This window comes from Stegostoma tigrinum, chromosome 2 (genome assembly GCF_030684315.1).
Source record: "Stegostoma tigrinum isolate sSteTig4 chromosome 2, sSteTig4.hap1, whole genome shotgun sequence".
NCBI lineage: Eukaryota > Metazoa > Chordata > Chondrichthyes > Orectolobiformes > Stegostomatidae > Stegostoma > Stegostoma tigrinum.
In genome coordinates, this window is record NC_081355.1 from 94008370 (window position 1) to 94031273 (window position 22904).

The 22904-nt window shown below is 40.3% G+C and overlaps 1 protein-coding gene across 12 annotated transcripts in view; it reads right to left on the minus strand.

The window, feature by feature from the left end:
• Positions 1–22904, minus strand: part of grb10b (growth factor receptor-bound protein 10b) — a 173888-nt gene that overhangs the window by 78433 nt on the left and 72551 nt on the right. For all 12 annotated transcript variants that reach the window (XR_009447406.1, XM_048557100.2, XM_048557110.2 and 9 more), the window contains 2 exons: positions 19632–19722; positions 12427–12643 (listed from right to left, as the gene is read on the minus strand). Coding sequence is in view for 11 of the 12 variants with exons in the window: in XM_048557100.2 (XP_048413057.2) it covers positions 12427–12643; positions 19632–19722 (308 nt within the window). In the remaining variant the exon portion in view is untranslated. The remainder of the gene's footprint in view (positions 1–12426; positions 12644–19631; positions 19723–22904) is intronic.

A 22904-nucleotide genomic window follows, 5' to 3' on the forward strand; every position in this document is an offset into this window, starting at 1 on the left:
CAAAACAAAATACTTGTCTGATCACAGCACTTTGAAAATTTCAAGAAGTTGGTCGTGAGGAAATTTTAGAAACAATAATTTGGGATAGCATTAATAGTCACATGGACAAATGTGAGTTAATTGAGGAGAATCAGCATGGAATTTTCCAAGGGAAAATCGTGCTAAGCTAACTCAAAGTCTTTTGAAGAGCTAACAGAGAAGGTTGACGATAATGCTGTTGAACTGATGCACATGAATTTCCAGGAGGTATCTAATAGTACCATACATTGGATTTGACAGCTAAGTACGAGCTCATGAAATAAAAGGGATACAAGCAATATGGGTACAAAATTGGTTGAGCAGAACGGAACAGATTTAATGGACACTATTAAAACTGAAAGAAGATCTGTATTAGAGCTCGCCGGGAGCCAGCACTGAGACACTTACTTTTCCAAATTGATGTCAACAAGCAAGACCTTGTTGTATCAGAGTGATTACTGAGTACTAAAATGGCCACTGATCCACATGCAAATTGATCTGCTGAAATCAGTGAGCATATGCATACACAATCCTAAATTTATCTCGACTATTTTTTATATATTTCTTCTAATGTTCACAGATGTGCACAATTTTAATGCAAACAGACCTGTTTTCGTGAGTATTGAAATCTTTTCAGGAAAGGCACACAGTCTACAAACTACGTACACACCGCCATAAGAATCTGGTTACGCATTGGTTGGAAGAGATGAGCAGAGCAGCTTTGAAACAGTCAAAAAAAGTGATCCTTCTCTCCAAAGCATACGCATAGGTTGAAAGTTGTGCTTCAGGGATGACCGCTGCACTGCTCTTACTGTTGTTCCTGTCCCTCAGACTAATTGCAGGCTGGGGTCGAACCATGCATGGACGACTGCTCAGGTACCAGCTTCAAATACCACAAACGAGCAGTGTGACTATATGGACAGTGCCATAATAGTTTTTGGTAGCTGCCATTCCTTCACTAACATAGCACTGCAAACCTGTGTTTCAGCAGGTGTGATCACTGCAAACTGAGCAGTGTCAGTGATAATATATGCGGTCTTGTTGAACAGGGGACAATTTCAAAAGTTTGCGAACACTACAAAAGTTAAAAACATGTAAACTGTGAAGACAACAGTGAAAGAGCTCTAAAGGACATTGACATGTTGCGGGACTCGGCAACAACCAGTAAATGCTGGAGAAACTCGGCAGGTCTCGCAGCATCTATGCGGGGGAAGAGGAAGACAGCAAGTTGTTGTTTCAATTACGATACAACTCTTCTTCTGAAGAATCATATCAGGCTTGAAATGATAACACACTCTCCCTCTACAGATGCTGCCAGTCAAGCTGAGCTACTCCAGCATTTTGTGTGTCAGATTTCCACAGCATTTTGCTGCACTGTATTTTAGTTTTATTTGGTGGAATGAACGGATAGAAAGCAAATAAAATTCAATGTAAAGCAGCATGAGCTGGAAAATTCGGTCAGAAAAGCGTGAAGAAATGGCATATAATACAGCCCCACAAGGGAGAACATCTGATCAATGTCCACCTTATCAATCCCCTTTAACATTTTATGCACATCAGTCAGACCCCCTCCTCAGTCTTCTGAACTTCAGCGAGTACAAGCCCCAACTATTCAACCACTCTTCGTACAACAGCCCCTTCAACCTTGGAATTAACCATGTAAACCTCTTCTGAGTTACTCCTGCGCCACCACATCCTTCCTCAAGTAAGGAAACCAAGTTTGGTCTCACTAACGCTTTATGTAACTGAAATGACACTTCATTACTTTTACAATTCAGCCCGTTTCCAATAGATGTCATTTGCCTTTCCTATTCTCTGGTGCATCTACATACCCTCTTTCTGTGATTCATGCACAAAGATACTCAGATCCCTCTGCGCTTTTGATGCGCTTTGAATCGGATTCCCACTTTAATAACAATTTGCCCTTTATTTTTCCAGCCAAAATGAACAACTTTGCATTAATCAACATTAAACTCCATCTACTGGGTTGTGGCCCATTCTCCTTGTGTATCAGTATCCATCTGTAAACTCTACCTCGTCATAATATAGTCTGCTTTCCCACCCATTTCACTATCATCTTTGAACCATGTTATGTTTCACTCTGTCCCTGTCTGCAAATCATTGTTATAGACTGTAAATAGTTCAGGTCCAGGACCCAGGTTTGAATCTGACCATGGCAGATGCTGAAATTTGAATGCAATAAATTTCTGGAATTAAGAGTAAAATGATGACCACGAAACAACTGTTGATTGTCGTTAAAAGCCTGATTCATACATGTCCTTCAGGTGAGGTCTCAAATGCCCTCTGAAATGATCTAGGAAACCACTCAGCGGTAACATTCACCATGAAGTCTCAAAAAAGCAATGAAAGCAGACAGCCCACCAGGCATCAGAAGCAACAATGGCAAAAACAGGCTTGTTAAACCTGTGAGCTCCTTGCTAACTCTGGGGGTGAGGGCCATAATTGGGAGAGCTGTCTCATAGGCCATTCAAAAACAGCCTAATAGTCATACACATGGATAGTTTCCAGAAGCATAACTATCCCTGGCTCAGCACAGCTGGGAGCACGGGTGATACACAGTTGTGTGGGAATTGCCCTGGGAGCACTCAACACTGGGCTCTGAACACCAGAGTTTCAGTCTCAAGTCAAACACAGGCAAGGAAATCGCCTATTAACCACCACAGACAGTCTTCCCTTGGCTGATGCCTCTGTGATTCTTCATGTTGAGAAATACTTAGAGGAAGTACTGACGATACCAAGGGTGTACAATGTACTCGAGGTGCGGGATTTAAGTGTCCACCACCAAGAGTGGCTCGGCAGCAGCACTATTGATTGAATTGGTTGGGTCCTAAAGGACATTGCTATTGGACTGGGTTTGCGGCAGGTAAAGGAAGCAAAAATGGGCACACGGCCACATCATTCCGCTTGCTGCAGACCCATCTGTCTTTGAAAGTACTTATAAGAGTGATCATTATATATTCGTCATGGAGATGAAGTCCAACTTTCACAGAGATAATACCTTATATTGTCACCATGTTAAATGGGATGGACTTTGAATAGATCTAGCAACACAAGACTGAACATCTATGACAAGCTGTGGACCACCGGTAGGAAGATTGTACTTGAACACAATTTTCAACCTCATAGCCCAGCATAACCTCCAGATAACCATTATCATCCAAGGACGGGGTCAATTCTGGTTCAATGAAGATTGCAGGAAGCTATATCAGGAGCAACAACATGCATACCTAAAAATCAGCTGTTAAACTGGTGATGCTAAAAAATGAACAAGTTTTTTAAAGAGCTGCAGTATCATGTATAGTCCTGGGTGCCACATGCTGTAAGGCTGTGAACGCATTGGATAGCATGTGGAAGAGGTTTACAAGAATAGTTCGAGGGGAATAATATTCAGTGATAAAGAAATAGGACTGAGTGGAGACAGCAAAGTGGAGATCTGATGCAAGATTTCAAAATCATGAGGGGCTGAACAGAACAGGTAGGGAATAACCTGTTCCCACTTGTGAATGGATCAAGAACCAGAGGGCACAGAAACCAGCACATGCAGTGTGAAAAGAACATTGTCACACAGTGAATTGTTAGGGTTTGCAATAGAAGGCTAGAATTGTGGTGGAGGCTTGTTCGTCAAGAAGACATTAGATGATTATTTGAACAGAAACAATGAGCAGATTTCCAATGATGAGGAAGCAGAATGGCACTAAGTCATAACATTAATTCAGTCAGTGTTTGCAGACACAATGAACCAAAAAGATCTTTTCTTGAACTGTAACAAGTCTCCAAATCTGTGACTTTCAAATAAACACTGAAGGAACACCATTTTATATCCGAAACAGAAACTTGCAGGTGGTGCTGCTCCCAAGAACCTAGGATCAGTGCTCTTCATGGTGACAGAGGGGTCAGGATTTGCAAGATTCTGTCAAAAGACACTCGATTTGCTGTAGTGCATCTTATGATGGTAAGCACTACAGCTACTAGTAGAGCGAAGGTTTAAATAGTTGTTTTGTCCTTGACCGTGTCAAGTCTCTCAAATAATGTTGGAGCTGCAGTCCTCCAGGCATGCAGAGCACTTCATCACACTCGAGAATCACACTCTTTGGATGGTGGATAGGCTCTGGTAAGTCAACAAATTGAGTTATTTGCTGTACAATTCCAAGGTTTTGATTTGTTTCTGTAGGCATAGTATTTGTGCCTTGTCCTGATATGTTTCAGTTCAACGATATCTTTCCCCAGTAATGGAATGCTACTGGTCATTAACAACATGCACAGATCTGTTATAATAGTGATGGTTATTGATAGACATTTTAGTTCATACTTTGATTTTTCTGGATGCTGGCAATGCTTCCTCACCTCTGCAGTGCTTAGTCCTTTTTTACAGTTCCATTGAGCAAATAACCCCCATTTTGGACAGAAAATGACTGATGAAAAGACTGAAGAGGCCCATCCTCAAATAATTCAAGAAACTGGGCCTTGGGGTTTGGACAATCAGATTATACGGCAAAAGAGCAGAAGTAGGTCATTTAGCCCATCGAATCTGCTATGTTCTTCAATGAGATAATGGTGATCGGATAGGTAGAAAAGTGGATTTGAGCACCATCTCCAAGCTTTTTACTTCCTTATTAAAAACTCAGTCCTGAATTTACTTAACAACCCAGTTGACTGCATTCCCCACCTGCCTTTAACAGACAACCCCTCACTCTGAGAATATGCCTTCCAGTCCAATACTCTCCCACAACTGGAAACAACCCCACCATATCTATGCCATCACGCGCCTTAAGAAACTTGTATGTTTGAATAGGTAATTCTTCAATACTCCAATGAGTACAAGCTCAACCTACTTTCCTTATAAGACAAACCCTTCACACAGGAATCAAGCTTGAAGACCTTCTCTGTACTGTCCCTAACGCTAGATAAAGGTTTGCCAAACTGTTAACAGGCCACAGCCTGACTAGTACTACATGGGAAGCAACGGCCTAGTAGTATTACAACTGAAGTGTTAATCCAGAGACCGAAGTTCGAATCCTGACATGGGGAATACGTATTATGTATTTCCACATGCTCCACTATCACATCCTTTATAATAGGCTCTTTAACATTTCCCTAATGACAGATGTGAAACTAACTGACTTGTAGTTCGCTGTTTTTTCTGTCTCCTTTCCTTACCAAACAATGGTGCTACATTGGCAGTTTTCCGATACTCTGGGAGTAAATCTAAGAATTCTTCGAGGGTTACTGCCAGTGCTACTTCCAATAAAATCCTGGGATGAAAACCATCAGTGCCAGGGGACTTATCAGCCATCAGTCCCATTGGCCTTCTTTGAACTTTTTCCTCACATGATAATTATTCTATTTATTTCACCCAGCCTTTAGCCCTTGATTATTTAGTAGTTTTGGATTGCTTTCACTGTCCTTTAGTGTGAAGACAAATGATCAGTTTTATTCAACTCCGCTGCCATTTCCTGGTTCCCTGTTTTTAAATTATTTACTAATTTCTGCTCAGTTTATTTTCTCCCTCATGATTTTTGTGCCATCTTTGTTGGCTTTTAATACACTTCCAGTCTTCTATTTTACCACTAATCTTTGTCACATTGCATGTGTTTTATGTACTTTTGTTTAAATTTGATACTATCCTTAATTTCCTAGTGTAATTACAGATAGCTTATCCTTTCCCGGAATCCTCCTTCCTCACTGGGATACATCTTTCTGTGAGCTTTGAACTATCTTCTTTAATATCGGCCACCATTTCTCACTGTCTTTTCTGCTAAACTTCTTTCAAAGTCCACACCAGTCGACTCTTCCCTCATTCCAATGTGATGACAATTAGTGAAGTTTAATACAGTTGCTTCAGACCCATGCTTATATTTCCAAAATTGAATGCTAAATCCAACCATTTCATGGTCATGGTTCCACTGGGAATTTTTTCCCTCAATATCATTGATTAAACCTGCTTCATTACACATTACCAGGTCCAAAATGGCCTCATCTCTGAAGGCATCCACAACATACTGTTCCAGGAAACTGATTTTGATTCCACAGATATAACTCCAACTAACAGGAAAATTTAGTCATGAATTTCTGAAGAAGGATCCTGACCCAAAAGGTCAACTTTCCTAGGCCTCTGATGCTGCCTGACCTGCTGTGTTCCTCCAGCTCCATACGGTGTTATCGCGACCTTTGACAGCATTCTGCTTTTGTTGTTCAACACGTTTTCATCCTGCTTGTCATCCTTCATATACTTTAAGGACGGCTGAGAGATAACTGCCAGCGCTTAAATGATGTATGAGAAGCAAACTAGCAGTGGATGGGGACAAAGACAAGGCAATTAAGAAAGCTGTTTTGTAAATTAAATAAGACTTAATCTTCTACTTGTTTACCCAAGTTAACTGTCAACGAACACTTTTTTTAAAAAAAAAAGACAAATCATCCTTGTTTTCAGCTCTCTTCAAATCCTTACATCCCAAAAATTACTTTTGAAGCAATCAATAGTTCTGAAGAACAGTAGTCAACTCATGCATAGCTAGTTTTCTAACAATTAAGTTGTGCGCGCTAATCTGGTTTACTGACTATCATTGATATACAAAATCCCATTCAAATGCTCTCACGTTTTTTCACTGTTACGTTCATTTTGATGCAGTTTGTTCTGCTTTGATTTTATTAACTTTACATTATCTCCACAGCCAATTATCATTGCACCTTACCCAATGATGCATAAGATTGGAAGACTTATGATGGAAAATGATTAGAAGTGACCTTCCCTGAAACTCCTTGACCTTTACCCAAAAGGAAGAATGACCACATTTCAATTACCACATTCAGCTTATGTAGAATTGGACAAATCTATAAGAGAAAGCATTTTGCAATCAACAATGAAAACAACTTCTATTTGAGGCCATATAAAAAAGAACAACAACCAAGGTGGATCAGTTAAAACTGGGACTCCACGAAAAACAAGAATTAGAAACGCAGCGAGAGCTATGAGTTGAAAGAAATTAAACACAGATAGGAAACAGCAAGACTGGGAGAATTGAAAATAAGGATGATTTGTCTTTTAAAAAATGCTTCTTGACAACAAGTTAACTTGGGTAAACAAACAGAAGGTTAAATCTCATTTCATTCATGAAACAATTTCCATAACTGTCTCCTCTTTGCCGTGCCCACTTTCAATTTGCTTCTCATCTATCATTAAGCACTAGCAATTATTCCTCGGCCCTCCATAATGGCAAGACTGAGTATCTTCCTTTCTATCTGTTCATATTTACCACGCCACTACCTTGAATGTTAATTTACTTTGCAATTTAATTACCTTTCCGCTAAGAAAATCACTATCCACTTTCCAGCTGAACAGTGTTGCCATACCCCAAGAATGAATAATAGAAAATAATGGTCAAGGAATACAATCAAGTCTAAGCTAGGCAACTCTTTGATTGACGAGGGAGCCAATATGTTAGGATGGGCATGCGGAGAAGTGGAAATAAGACCATGATTAGCTCAGCCATGAAGGATGGGTGGAATTCTCTACTACTTCTAATGATCTTATGATAACTAACTGTAACTTGTGTCTCCTATTAATTTAACATTTAACGGGATGGAATATCATTCTCGTTATGCCTGTTTGATACACAGGCATTTTGCACACTAGTGGTTGGAACAACTTTCAGATGGTCTGATGACATCTTCACTTTCATTTGTTACAAGAAACAGCAAAATCTTTGACTCAAGGTTCAAGTACAACTTAAAGTGATTATTTCAATTTGCCGATTATAAATAGGGCCAAAATAAGCACTGATACAAGAATCTTAACAAGACAGTACCTTAATAAATTTTGTCCTTGATAGCACAGTGGCTCAGTGATTAGTACTGCTGCCTCACAGCATCAGGGACCTAGGTTCAATTCCACTCTTGGGCGACTGTGTGGTGTTTGCACATTCTCCCCACGTCTGAGTGGATTTTCTCCAGGTGCTCCTGTTTCCTACCACAGTCCCAAGATGTGCAGATTAGGAGGCTTGGTCATGCTAAAATTGCTCGTAGTATTCAGGGCTGTGTTGATTAAGTGGGTTATAGGGGATGGGTCTTGGTGGGATGCTCTGAGGGTCAGTGTGGCCTTGTTGGGTCAAAAGGCCTGTTTCCACACTGTAGGATTTCTACAAATCTGTAATTATTATCAACACAAAACTGAATGAGAGCTGCAAGAATGCTATAAACTTCTCACTCAGGAGTTCTGATGTCAAGTTTGAGTCCCAAGTGGCATTCATCCACGATCACTGATTCTGGCACATCCAAATAGAAAGAGTGGCCTCTTCCAAAGTAAACACAAAAACAGAGAGAAACTGGAAGAGCAGGAAATCATGTCAAAAATTGAATCACCTGTGGCATTCTGTCCTTTCTACAGCAGAATCTTCAGGGCGCAAAATCAGTTTTTAAACAATCATCTTAACACTCAGTGGAACTTGATCAACCTCTTGAAATGATTTACATGGGCATTTAATTTCATGCGTCAATATGAAAATACTTTTACCTGAAAATTCACAATAGTATTGCTATTTTCAACTAGTGTTCCTAATATGGTCCATAATGGTCCAAACTTTTAAATTATCATCTTGGTATAATCATGAGCATCCACTGTCTTTACATCTTGGCAATGTTAAGTATGGAACTCTTGAAATTGTCATTAATACTCCCTGCTGCTCTACGGGATGCCAACAAAAATTTTTAAAACCACTTGGACATGACGTTTAAGTCTTACTCATGGTCTTATCAAAAAACCCTTGAAAATGTTGAGCTGTGTTTGAAATGGCTCACTAAGTCATAATGACTTTCGAACAACCTCCCTGCTCCTGAAAATAAATTTAAATTTGTGGAAAGTCAAATTTCTCTATGGCAAATTTGAGAACATTAAAACACACCTGCTTTAAAGTTTGTTATAATAATTTCTAACTCATTCCCATATGCAAGGCCCAACTTTTGCATTGCTTTTTGAAGAAAGATGAGGTATTGAAGGATAATAATACCTTATACTTTCTGGTTTACTGAGACAGTTATTCACTATGATTCACCACTTAGCCTGTTTGATGCCAGATGCCAGAGATCTCCATAGCTGACATTTGAATGTAAGTAACATTGGGCAGGGTGAAATTCATGCCAAAGATCTTAGATCTTTGTGGACAAATTTCTTGAAGTTTAGGGATAAGTGACGTTACTGACAAATCTGTGCCATTTCTTTGACCTTTGAGCTATCTTTTACGCAGCTTCTTCCATCATATGAAATTGCACTTCATATCTAAAACGCAAGTTTCAAAAATTTCCACAGTGAAGAAGAAATCTCACTTTTTCTGTGATGGATAAATGAACACAAACTTCCTGAAAAATACTCCCGAAGTAAAAAAATCTTTGTTTTTACTTCAATTGAAGTCTGAACGTGAAGTCAAATGCCAGTTCCTTCACGTTATCCAAAGCAGTAATATCTCAGTAACCAAAATCTCTGCAAACCACATTTTCTGGAAAGAATGAAGTTGTGGGTGAGTGTACTCACATTCAGTTACTCTCCTGCTTTGGAGAATTGTTGCACTCTCTGATATAGGTATCAAGTGAGTTATTATGAAGAGTACCTCAGGATTTTGATCCAGTGATATCGTGATCGTTCAAGATGGACAAAGACTTGGAGAGGAACTGGTGGATGAAGTTGTCCCCATTAGTGTGTTGCTCTTGTCAAAGAATCCACACAAGTTCCTAAGTTGCATCTTGTAAGTGGTATATACTTTAGCCACTTTCTGCTGATGACAGAACAAGTAAATGCTTGTGGCAAATTGGGTGCCAAATAAGTGAGTGCTTTGTCTCAAAATTATCAAGCTCATTGAGGTACACAGCAAATATTCAAACACCCATGATTCATGCTCCGCAGTTGGTGGAAAGACTTCCCCAAGTCAGGTGGTGTGTCACTTGCTGCAGAACACCAAACCGCTGGCTCTGGAAGCCAGGGTAATTTTATGCAACTAGTCCAGTTAACTTTCTGATCAGTGGTAGATTTCAGGATGTTAATGCTTGTTCAGAGATAGTAGACAATTGGTTAGACCAGGCCGGTCCAAGTGCCATCCTCTGAACTACAATTAAGTGGCAGGCCAGCCACTGGCAAAGTGGGCAGGTAGAATCATACAGTGCAGATTGCAGAATTGATGAGTGTTAAACAGACCACACAACTGGAAAATTAGACTGGACAGAGGAAGTATCTTCAGAGCCATTCTGTGCTGCTCTTCAGTGATACTGATTACAAAACCTCCAAATGGGAAAGCAGGACTAAGGGAGAGTAAGTGACTGGGAGACTGAGCAGGTCAATGGATGACTAGATAAATGACTGGATAGTCACATGCTTGACTGATGGGAGTGCATGTGTGGGTAAGTCAATGAATGACTAGAGGTGGTTCATGAATGCGAGAAACTGGAGGCTGGACAGGAGAAAAGGACTGAAACTGCCACACAAAACTTTCACCGCTCCTCCATTCTCCTCCCACACAGGACACATACAATCAACACATTGGAGTGAAGCTCTGTAACCTTGTCACATCAAAGTGATGATAACTAGGGACAGGAAACACGGGCTGACTTTGCCAGCAATGCCTAAATCCTGTGGACAAATTTCTCCTTTTGCTTAATCTCCAAAAATTTCCCTGGTATAAAGAAATGCGGAGGTGGTGGTCATAGAAATATCACTGGATCAGTAACTCAGAAACTCTGGTTCAAGGTCTGAGAACAAAGTTTGAATCCGAACATAGTAGATGGCAAAATTTGAATTCCACAAACTCTGGGATCAAAGTTAACCTAATGGAAAACGTATAACCATTTCTGCTTGTCACAAAACCCCACCTGGTTCCCTAGTGTCTTTTAGGGAAGGGAATCTGCCATTCTCACCTGGCCAGGCTGACATGACTCCAGACCCCAGCAATATGGTTGATTCTGTAACAGCTAGCCATTCAGTTTCAGGGTAATTTGAGATGGGAAATAAATGCCGGCCTAGCCAGAAATATCTAAATCCCAAGAACAAGCATTAAAAAAAAAAATCAGAGTGATGGATTAAAACAAGGATTTAACAATGACATAAATATCTACTCTAATGGAAATTGCAGAGAGAAGGATCAGGCTGAAAACATAGCTGGTAATAAGAACAGAAAATAAAACTAGTAGCTGACAATAAGGTCAAAGTCAAAGGAAGCATGTACTGAGAATTCATCTGCAAACATGTAGATCTAAATGGCAAAATGTTTGAGAGCTTTGCCAGAATCAGGGAATCAGAAGGCTGATCAGAAACCCTTCAACTGATGTAACTCAGCCATTGTTGAACACAAAGGTTAAGCAAGTTGTAGTGTTTGGGTAGCATTTCAGACATATTGGTGCCACTGTAATCAAAACAGAATTGCATTCCATTAGTGTACTGTGTGCGCATGATCCAAGCAATTCTTCAAATCCAGGATTGGAGAGTATTTCTGTACTGTGTTTGGCATTCAACATTCTGGCCTTTCTACTTAGCATGAGGTTTCTTCTGATTTCATGAGTCCAGAGAAGACAACATATTTCAAAATTATGTACGGTGGAAAATGATTCAGTTGTTAGAAATGTTGATCCAGTTGTTCGAAATATTGCAACACTTTAAAATTTGCCTAAGTCATAATTGAATAGTGCCAGCACCTACGTTGAAAGCTACATAGCATAAATCCACAAAGATTACTTAATTGTTAGCAACTTGATATGGAGGATGATGAATTATTCATGACCAATTTGTTTTTGTTGAGGGTAACCAAATCACTGCAGTTCTGTAGAAATTGTGTGGTATCCTTGAAATGGTCATTGAGAAACATGGAATTTGGAACAAACAGATCAGCTATGATCTTACTGATTGGTGGGGCAGGTGCGTGGGACAGCATGATCTATTTCCATTCCTATTTCTTACGTTCGCACAAACTCTTCAATCAAACAAAATTAAGCTCATCATCATTCAGATGAGTACTGCACTCTGAGGACAAAGGTATATCTGTACAGAGAGAATATTAAGTGCAAAGCAGCAGTGTCTTGTTACTTCTGTTACTTCATCTTTTCTAATACCCATATATTCTGCAAGTTTGAAGTAATGTTCCACATATAAATGTTTATGCGCAAGATGTGAAACTTGTAAATGATGTACAGCAAGGATTTATCATCATGTTTTTCGAACAATACCTGACAAAATCATCACACTTCAGTTCCTGAATGAGGCAAAATATTTAAGTACAAAAATCAGATGTGGATAAGAACAAATTTATGAGTGAGTGTGGGGTAATTATGGCCTCATTTTGAAGCGATTAAAAACAGAAGATACTAACAAATTAAACACAACAAAATCATAAGGAAAAATTGTCTTTATCTTACCTGACTGTCAGAATGTGCATTGGCTGAGAACGTCGCAGCTTCTGCCGTGGTGATATTGGTTGTGGTGACTTTGTTTCTGAACTCGCCAACTGACTACAGGCAAGCTGACCATTTTGGATAAGCGCAACGGTTTCTGACTGGGTACAGCATATAGAATATAAACTGTCAAATGAAGAGTTCATATCATTCACCAAAGCCTCCAGGTCTACATCATCTTCTGCAAGGAAAATAGCATGACATTTTTGAAGCGGCTTTAGTATTCGATACTGAAGAATTATTTTCATTAAGTATTTTCAACTATTGCTCATATTGCACGAGAGCGCTTTTATTACAGCCTTTTCACAGCTCAATGCACTCAACTATATTTGGAAGTATGCACTAGGTTTTGTGGTAACAAATGTTATTTGGATTTGTATAAGTCAATTCACTTTAAAAACCTCAAGTTCCATAAGCAAAAATACACTTGTTTTTATGAAAGCAATGTCTCTATTTCCTGCGATAAATATGAAGAAGAAAAGGTGGAGGTGAGATCAATCTACATCCTCTGAATTGAGGTTTATCCCAAATGGTCACAGATTAACAAGGATCTGACAAGCGTTTTTGGCATGTAAAGTCTCAATATTTGACTTAGTTCATTGATCATATTTACATGGTTGGAAGCCCCATTTGAAATATGAATGAGGATATTTTCCTTCGGTATCTCAGGATTGCTGCACGGTGATTGATGCAAAACTAAAGCCCTATCCACTAGCTCACAGAGATATGAAAGATCTTACATCTACTTGTAAGAGCCAGGATGTTCAGTGTTGGGACTAAGTTATCCTTCAAGCAATACCTCTTAAAGAAATTGTATTCTGGCATCACACTTGAACAGGAAGTCAGTGTCACTGACAACATCATTACACACCAGTTCTACATTGGAATCTGATGTGTATTCCCTCACCCCTTCATTCTCAACTCACTTTGCTAGCTGTCTTGTTCTCTGCTTCCTGTTCCACATTCCATTCACCCTATGAAGAACCTGTGCCCTTTGGTTACTGTATCAGTGATTTAATATTCTCTCTTATCCTAAAGGATCCAATCCAAGTTTGTTCACAAACATGACCATACCGTGCCTTTAAAGAGGGTATTTTGTCCAGCTTTGTTTTTTGAAGTGCAGTTTTTAGCTATTGGTAAAAGAGCTGTCTCCTCCAAGCCAGTAAAGTAAACAGCTTGTGAGGCCTTGAACTTTTCTTTTCAGTTGCAACAATAGATGGATGGAGTCAGGCTCCAAAAGAACCAGACTTTTAGTTTAGTTTTCAGCATTTGTTGGGGTTTTCAAGTTGGCTACAGATGTCTCGTCGTGTCCGCATCTCTCTCTCTCTCTCTCCCCAACAGAATTTTCTTTGTTATGGTTAAAAGCTGCAGTTTTCTCTGCCAGAATTGCATGTGCAACAACCTTTTTAACTCAATCTGTCTTTGCCATGGGTGTGTTTTTTGGATGTTAGTAAATTGGAACAGTTGCTATTCAGTAGTTAAATAATCTATTATTCTGTTAAGATTTCCAAACGTGTTAAAGTTATATCAATTCTTTATTCTTTTATTTGTATTTTAACTGGGGGTAAGAATAACGTGTGTTTTGCTTAAAGCCGAGTAGTGTAACCAATCAAATTACAGCTGAAACAGAGTACATTACACTTGCTTTAAATAAGATAAAAGGTTAGAACCTAAACTATCTTCTTGATATATTTGTAGGGGGCTTGCTCTGGTCCACAGCATTAAGCATATTTTTAATTCAATACTATATCTTTTAAATGGTGATGGTTTGCATGTGCTGTGAGTGCTTCCCATGTAAGCGCGCTATCAGCAAAAAACAGCATCAAAATAAAATTCCAGAGAATATCTGGAATGTTTTTTTCAGCACTGTCAACATACAAGTTTACTTATACAATTGTATTTAAACTTCAAAAAAAAGACTTCAGTCGTCAAATGCTTTGGGAGATCTCAGTTGTGAAACATAGATTTACATGCAAGCTTTTTTATTTTCCCCCCGCAAGAACTACTGAAACAACTCACAAAAAAATGAAATGGCTGGATATTCACAAGTTAAATTTACTTCTGAAACCAACAAAAGAATGAAACTCAGCAAAGTCACAAGCAAGATAAGAGACCGCTATTCTGCCAGCAAGTGTGCTCAAGCCATTAAAAAAAATACACACACTGAATAATTAAGACACATTTTATAAATATACTTAAATTAAACTGGCTAGATACATGAGGAGGAATGAACAGTATATGTTGGTAGGATTTGAGATAACATAAGTGTGGAGATGGATGAACACAACAGGCTAAGCAGCATCTTAGGAGCACAAAAGCTGATATTTTGGGCCCAGACCCTTTATCAGAAAAAGGGTCTAGGCCTGAAACATCAGCTTTTGTGCTCCTAAGATGCTGCTTGGCCTGCTATGTTCATCCAGCTCCACACTTCGTTATCTCGGATTCTCCAGCGTCTGCAGTTCCCATTATCTCTGTTGGTAGGATTTGTTTGGATATAAAGCTTAAGGAGGCTCGTGTAGAGAATGAGCACTGGCATAGCACTGCTGCAATTATTTTTCTTGCATCTAGTACCAGTACTGTACAATAGCTTGATTTTTATTGCTTGGGAAAGTATGCCTCACACTAGAGTGACTGAATTAACCAACTGACCCAAGAGCAAGTGGAACTGCAGACTTCTAGGAAAACACAGCATCATCACTCAATTCAAAACCTAGAACATAATTTTTGTCAGTTCATTTTAAATTTCAATGAACAAAAGTTCACAGTCATGTCAATGATGAAACTTGTACGGTAGAATTACATGCACAGTAAAAGGGAAGCAATATAATTTTGCACAGCAGACACTGGACTATTTGTGGATTTACCTCTACATTTAGGCTTTTTTTTGAAAAGAGATAACCCTGGCAGAACAGTGCTCAAATATAGGCTCGTTAATTTTTGACCTACAGGATATAAATCAGAGACTGAGGACGGAATGCCAAACAGGCATGGGTGGCTTAACAACATTGTGAGAACAGTCTTATTTGTTAATTTACTTTGATGTTTTCTTCAATTTACTTCAATTCACTTTACTAACTTGAGCAATGACTGAAGTTAAGATCAAGTTCTACTGGACCATCGGGCTGCTCTCTCATTAGAGGGAGGCCACTGGTGATTTAACCTGAGGATCACCACCTCAAGCGAGGAAGAGACTGAGGAGCAGAGTCTTTCATGGTAACCTTGGATGGTATGGGAATTAAACCCACACTGTTGACATCATCTGCATTGCAAATGAGCCAACCAGCCAACTGACCCCCTGCTCAAACTAAAACACCAAAAAATCACGTTATTTATAGAGAGACAAGCATACTAGCTGAAGGGAATAAAAGGATTTGGACAGACTAGGACATTGGGCAAAGAAGTGGCAGATGGAATACACGGTAGCAAAGTGTGAAATTATGTATTTTTGGCAGTAAGAAGAGGTGTAAATCATTTTCTACACGTGGAAGGGCTTTGAAAACCTGGAGCACAAAGCAACTTGGGAGTCCTAATTCACGATTCACTGAAGACTAACATTCAGGTTCAAGCTGGTAGTTAGGAAGGTGAATGCAACTTTGGCATTCATTTCAAAACGGCTGGAATATAAGAGCAGAGATATACTGCTGAGGTTGTAATAAGTTCTGGTCAGATGGTATTTGAATATCACGAGCTGTTTTGGGCCCCCTATCTGAGGGAGGGTCTACTGGCCCTGAAATAAGTTCAAAGTAGGTTTGCAACAATGGTCCCAGGGATGAGATCAACATATGAGAAGCAGGTGAGCACTCTGGGTCTGTACCCAATCGAGTTTAGAAGAATGAAGCAGGATCTGTTTGAAAATTACAGAATACTAAGAGGCTTGAAATAGAGTAGACGTGCAGAAGATATTTCTACTGGTATGAGAGACTAGGACCGGAGAACACAATCTCAGAGTGAAGGCACCACCTTTTAGAATGAAAATGAGGCACAATTTTTTCAGACAGTGATAAATCTGTGAAACTTATTGTCACACAGTGGAGGTTAAGTCACAGTGTATTCAAGAAAGAGATGGATAGGTTCTTGATTAGTAATGGTTAAAAGGGAGAAGGCTGGAGAAACATGTCAAACACAATTGAATGGCAGAGCAGACTTAATGGGCTGAATGACCTAATTCTGCTCTTGTGTCATGGTCCAAAAGGCTGCTACCATAATACATTTTTGCTGGATGCAAAATTTCTAGTTCAAAACAGGAAATAATTCTCACTACTGTACTACATTTGTTTACATAAAGAAAATACTGTATTGCACTTCACCTATATCAGATGGCCTGATAGAATACAAATATACTGAAAATAAATCATGCTTTTAATCTCTGTTTCTCTACCTACCGTCCCACTCATTCTCAAAAATATAGAAGGAGCACTTTGTCCCACACTGCATATCTTTCCTTCTTTTGATAACTACTAATGATAAGTAAATTTTTTAAGAAATCTTCATTTGAAAAAAATTACAATTATCTGAGTGGAACGTGTCTGGGGTGAAATAGGCAATTCCATGCCCAATTAAATCCTGGCAATAATCTTCATATGACTTGAATCACTCTCTAGTAAGTCGATTAAGTAGATTAAACCAAGACCACCTTGTTGAGATTTCAACAGCTCCATACCTTGGGCATAAATGTCCCCAATTCTGTTTTTATCTTTTCAATCTCATATGAAAGATGTGCAACTGGGCATCCAACATAACTAGGTAACATGTTACTCCACTACTAATTAAAGCATTCTTTTTCAACCTCGACATTACTGCCCACCTAAACAACTAACACTCTGCTCCACGCCTTTAATAACTGTAGAAATTGTTATCAGTAACACTCTAAGCTGCGACACCAACTCAACTTTCCACAATCCATTATCCATCTAAAATACAATAGTTTATGCTCACATTCACTGTGGGGTAATAATAATAAAGGTGAAGCTATATCAATGCCCATCATTTCTGAATAAATGAGAGTGTGTCCCTTTTGGTGTCTGCACATGCAGTTGATGAACACAAATTAAGAAGTTGTCCACTTTGTCCTTCTCAACTACAAACCTCACTACACTGGTACAGAGCGAATAGCCTCAGCATTTAAAATATGCTCACTATCAATATCAGAACAAGTCATGAATTTTCGCAAGCATAAGTCAGTTACTACCAAACAACCACCACAGCACTAAAAATATTACTTTTAGACAGAGTCACATTCAGTATTTTATCATTGTAAGATTATCTATTTTAAAAAATAATTTCTTTTCACCAGTGGCTGGCACTGCTGCCTTACAGTGCCAGGGACCTGGGATCGATTCCACCCCTAGGCAACTGTCTGTGTTGCTCTGGTCAAATGTCAATGGCCACACTTTTTCCTCACACTAAAACATCTCTCCAACTCCCAGTGGAATCCTCTTCTTTAGCTGTTAATTTTTAAAGAAGTATCTCTATTTCTCCATCTCATTCAGTCCATCCATCCATCATAACGTGAAAGACATCTTCAATTCCCCAGAGCTAACTCACTTTTCTCCTTGGCTCATATACCTTCTCATATTTCCCCATACAGAGCTGTGCAAGTCCCAGATCTTACTGTATTGTATCTTGTGGGAAGGGAACAAGAAAATAGATCAGAAAAGGAAATTTTTAAAGAAACTCAGAACAAAATAACCTCCTGCAGATAAACAGAATATACTTCACACGTGAAGGAAAACAGATTATCAAATTTGAAGGAATTTTTTAGTAAACATTTTGAGTACTGAGTAAATATCTGAACATAACAGTATAAGAAAGCTTCAAAAGAACGATAACTATTAAAGCAGTCCTCAGTCTTCTTATACCAGTCCTTAAACAAAAACATAACATCTCGATAAACCTCTGGCATCACCCCAATATTGAAGGAGGATTGAATGATTATGGCCAGTGTTTCTGCAATTTCCATCCTAACCTTCTTGGATTCATCCCATTTGGTTGTGGTTAATTGTTCAAAGTGAAAGTCTAGCTAGCCTGTCAAATACCTCATTTTTCTTTGTGGCTTGGGCAGCACCACCCTCCTTGGTAAAGATACGTACAGTGTACTCATTTAACTATGGGCCCAACTGAGAGTCGAAAAACCCTACATGGTCCCTCGTGAGGCCCACTCTTCTTTTTTTCCACCATTTTGGTATTCATGTACCCTCAGACAACTCTTAGATTCTTTTTAATTTGTTAGTGGCCAATTTCTTTGTATACTCTGTTCTTCTTGCTTCTTAGGGACAAGCCCTATTGAATTTTGCGTATTCAACCTGGCTCTCAATTATACCATTCATATTGTTCAATATCCATTCGTATCCTCAACCAATTCAAAACTCAGTTCCAGAACTCAAACCATTCAACTTATTAAGCACCACAGTTTGTTAGGAGATAACTGCAAATTTACACTGCCCACGAGGGGAAACAAAGTGTCTCTAATTTTCATCCTAAACTGGCCTAGTACTAATTATAAAATTGTGTTCCTTTTTTTGAGACGGACATGAACTTGTGTCCTTTTGACTAAAGGTAAGTGTGCTACCAGTGAATCAACATTGACAGCCAACTAACATTTTTTTTCATTTAATTGCTAAAACTATTGTATATGACTCCTGAGAGGATGCAAAAACAAATTAAAGGAGAAACTGAGTAGGTTTAGTTATAGAGAGAACAGAGTTAACATTTTGGAGTCTAGTGATCTGTCAGAAGGGTCACTGGACTCAAAACATGTACTTTGTTTCTCTCCCTACCGTTGCTGCTGAGTTTCTCCTGCACTGCCTGGTTTTGCTTCAGACTTCCAGCAACTGCAGTTCTTGGTATTATTTTAGTCTTTAGATGATGCTGCATTTGTGTCAAATTATTATACAAGGGTAGTGAAATACAGTAACACAAATTTAATGAATGTAACTAAAAACTCTTTTCACCCTGGCAGCTGCATCAGTTTCCAACTCGGACTTTAAAATCAAAGTGTATTCCAATCAATTTTTGTTCAGTTTCCTTAGCTGCTTCTGTTTGTGAACATGTGAACATTTCTGAGGGACGCTTAGTTCAGTCATGGGAGCTCCAAAAATTGTCATACAGTGACATTAATCTCTTGGCAACATAATGTGTCTTAAAGAAATAACCAAGCAACAAATACTAACCCTGGTGGTTCGGGGAGTTATGACTACAGGAAGCTTGGAAACCAGGTCCAATTCCTTCTCTTGGCCTATGAGATGTCCGGTCAACATTATCCTGAAATAGAATGCAAAAATCAAATGCACATCCGCAGTTAAAATGATTACTTAACCAAATTTCCCATGATGTTGTTGTTTGCAGTGAGAACACTAATATTTATGAATCAATCATATCAATAATATAATGCTATGATTTCAAAAGCTTATATTAATGTGACAAATCAACACAAAACATGCACAAAAGCCTCCATTTCAGCAATGGAAACCTGAAGAACAGTAATCATTTAAAAACAGCACTTTTGGAAACAGAATTCTTTAACCCATACACCATATATGCAGACAATGGCATAATGGCATTGTCACTAGACTACTAATCCAGAGACCCAAATAATATTTTGGGGGCCTGGGTTCAAATTCAACCAAACATGAAATTAGACGTCGTATGATGATAGTGAAGACATTGTTAAGTGTCATGAAAAGCCAAATGCCACTAGGGAAATATTAAAAAATAGGAGGAATAGGTCATTCAACTCTTTTGAGTATGCTCCACCATTCACTAAGATCATGGCCGATCATCTAACTCGGTACTCTGCTCATACTTTCTCCCCACATCCTATGGATCATATCTAATTCCTGCTTGATTACACTCAAAGCTTTGGCCTCAACTCCTTTCTGCAGCAAAGAATTTCACGTGCTCAACATGCCCTGGGGGTAGAAATTTGTCTTTACCTCAGTCTTAAATGGCCTACCTGTATCATTAAACTGTGACACCTGGTTCTGGACTCCCCAGTCACTGGCAACATCCTTCCTGCTTTTACCGTATTTGGATCCATTAGAATTTTGTAGGCTTCTGAGATTCCCCTGCACAATTATTCTACAGTCCAGTGAACATAATCCTAACCAATCCAATTCCTCTTCATCCATCAGTTGTGCAATCACAACAATCAACTTGGCAACCCTTCTTCATACTCCACTCATAGCCAGAATACCATTCCCTAGATAACGAGGCTAAAATGGCACAAATATTTCAGATACAGTTTCACCAAAGCCCTATACAAGTGCAGCAAGAATCCCTGCTCCTGCACTTGAATCCTCACACTACGAAAGACAACATATCAGTTGCCTTCTTCACCATCTATTGCATTTGAATGCTGAATTTCTGCTACTGGTGCACAAAGACAACTAGGTCTCACTGCAGCTTCCCCTTTCCCAATATATTGCCATTCAAATAATAAACTCCCTTCCTGTCTTTGCTACCAAAGTGAGTAATCATGTGCATCTCCATTACATTTCAGCTGCCATGCATTTGCCCACTCACTCAATTGGTCCAAGTCACAATGAAACATCTCTGCATCTTCCTCACAGTTCACTCTCCCAACCAGCTGTCATCTGGAAGCTTACAGATGTCATATTTATTACATTTAGTTATCTCATCTAAATTGTTCATATCTCAGGAACAATTGGGGTTCAAGGAAAACTGCTATCCCTTCTAACTTGGCCTACATGTGACTCCAGAGCCAGAGCTATACGAATGGCTCTTTGGTTTACCCTGTCATTTCAGAGAGCACCTTTCAGTTGTATCAAACACTAAAATCTGTAAAAAGCAATGCCTGGCATCCATGAAGGCACTGGAAATGATAAGCTTACTCTTGTCAGACCGGCAACATACTCCTTAGGGGTCAATCCCAAAATAGAGAACTGTCTCTCAAATCATTCAAGCAACTGTCTGAACTAGGCATACTCACATAATCACATATTAGAGACAATTCCCAAGAAACACACAGTCATCTTGGGGTATGTCACTGACAGGGCAGACTCAACTTGGGTGGCGACACAGTGGTATACAGTAGGCAAGAGTTTCCTCTGGGAGTCCTCACCATTGACACTGGACTACAAGTCAAATGATAATACCTGATTATGAAGTTCATAGAATCAGAGGGTTCCAACAATTAAGGCAACCATTTAAGCCTGTTGTGCCTCCATTTGCTCTTGGGAAGAGCAACTCAGCTACTCCCATTGCCCTCGCATTTACTCCATTATCTAAAATTCTTCTCTTTAGGCATTCAATCAATTACTTTGTGTAAAACTATTGAAACTGCCTCCATGTTATCAGGTAGTACATTCCAGGTCTTCACTACCAGTTGAGAAAAAAGTTTAATGTTGGCTCATTAGAGTTTCTCCCTATCGATCGACTCTGTTGAGATCCCACTATTTTGAATCTGATGAGATCTCCTCTAAGACGACTTCTCCCTGCAGTGTCAGTATTAAATAGAAAAAAAATGCAGCAGGCTGCAATACAAAGGGACTTACGGGTACTTGTGCATGAAACACAATGGCAGCACATATAGGGGCAGCCAGTGATCAGGAAGGCAAAGTGCTGTCAGCAGTTTTGCAAGGTTCACTAGAACGAACCCCGATATGAAGGGATTAACTGAGAAAAGATTAAGCAGGTTGGGACCGCACTTATTGGAATTTAGAAGATTGACAGGTGATCTCATTTAAACAAATTTGGATTCTTAAGTGGCCTGTCAGGGTAAAGGCAGAAAAGATGTTGCTTGCACCGCACCACACCCACCCCACCCGACCCTCCACAGGAAAGTCTAGGAATAAAAGGAATAGTTTCAATAATTAAGAGGTACCAATTTAAGAATAAGATGAGGAGGAATTGCTTCTCTCAGAGGGTTGAGATTCTTTGAAACTTAGAGCGAGAGGGAGGGGGCGCGAGTGAGGGGGGGGGCGGGCGCGAGTGAGGGGGGGGCGGGCGAGAGGGAGGGGGGGGGCGGGCGAGAGGGAGGGGGGGGGCGGGCGAGAGGGAGGGGGGGGGCGGGCGAGAGGGAGGGGGGGGGCGGGCGAGAGGGAGGGGGGGGGGCGGGCGAGAGGGAGGGGGGGGGGCGGGCGAGAGGGAGGGGGGGGGGCGGGCGAGAGGGAGGGGGGGGGGCGGGCGAGAGGGAGGGGGGGGGCGGGCGAGAGGGAGGGGGGGGCGGGCGAGAGGGAGGGGGGGGCGGGCGAGAGGGAGGGGGGGGCGGGCGAGAGGGAGGGGGGGGCGGGCGAGAGGGAGGGGGGGGGCGGGCGAGAGGGAGGGGGGGGCGGGCGGGCGAGAGGGAGGGGGGGGGCGGGCGAGAGGGAGGGGGGGCGGGGGGGCGAGAGGGAGGGGGGGGGCGGGCGAGAGGGAGGGGGGGGGGGCGAGAGGGAGGGGGGGGGGGGCGGGCGAGAGGGGGGGGGGGGGCGGGCGAGAGGGAG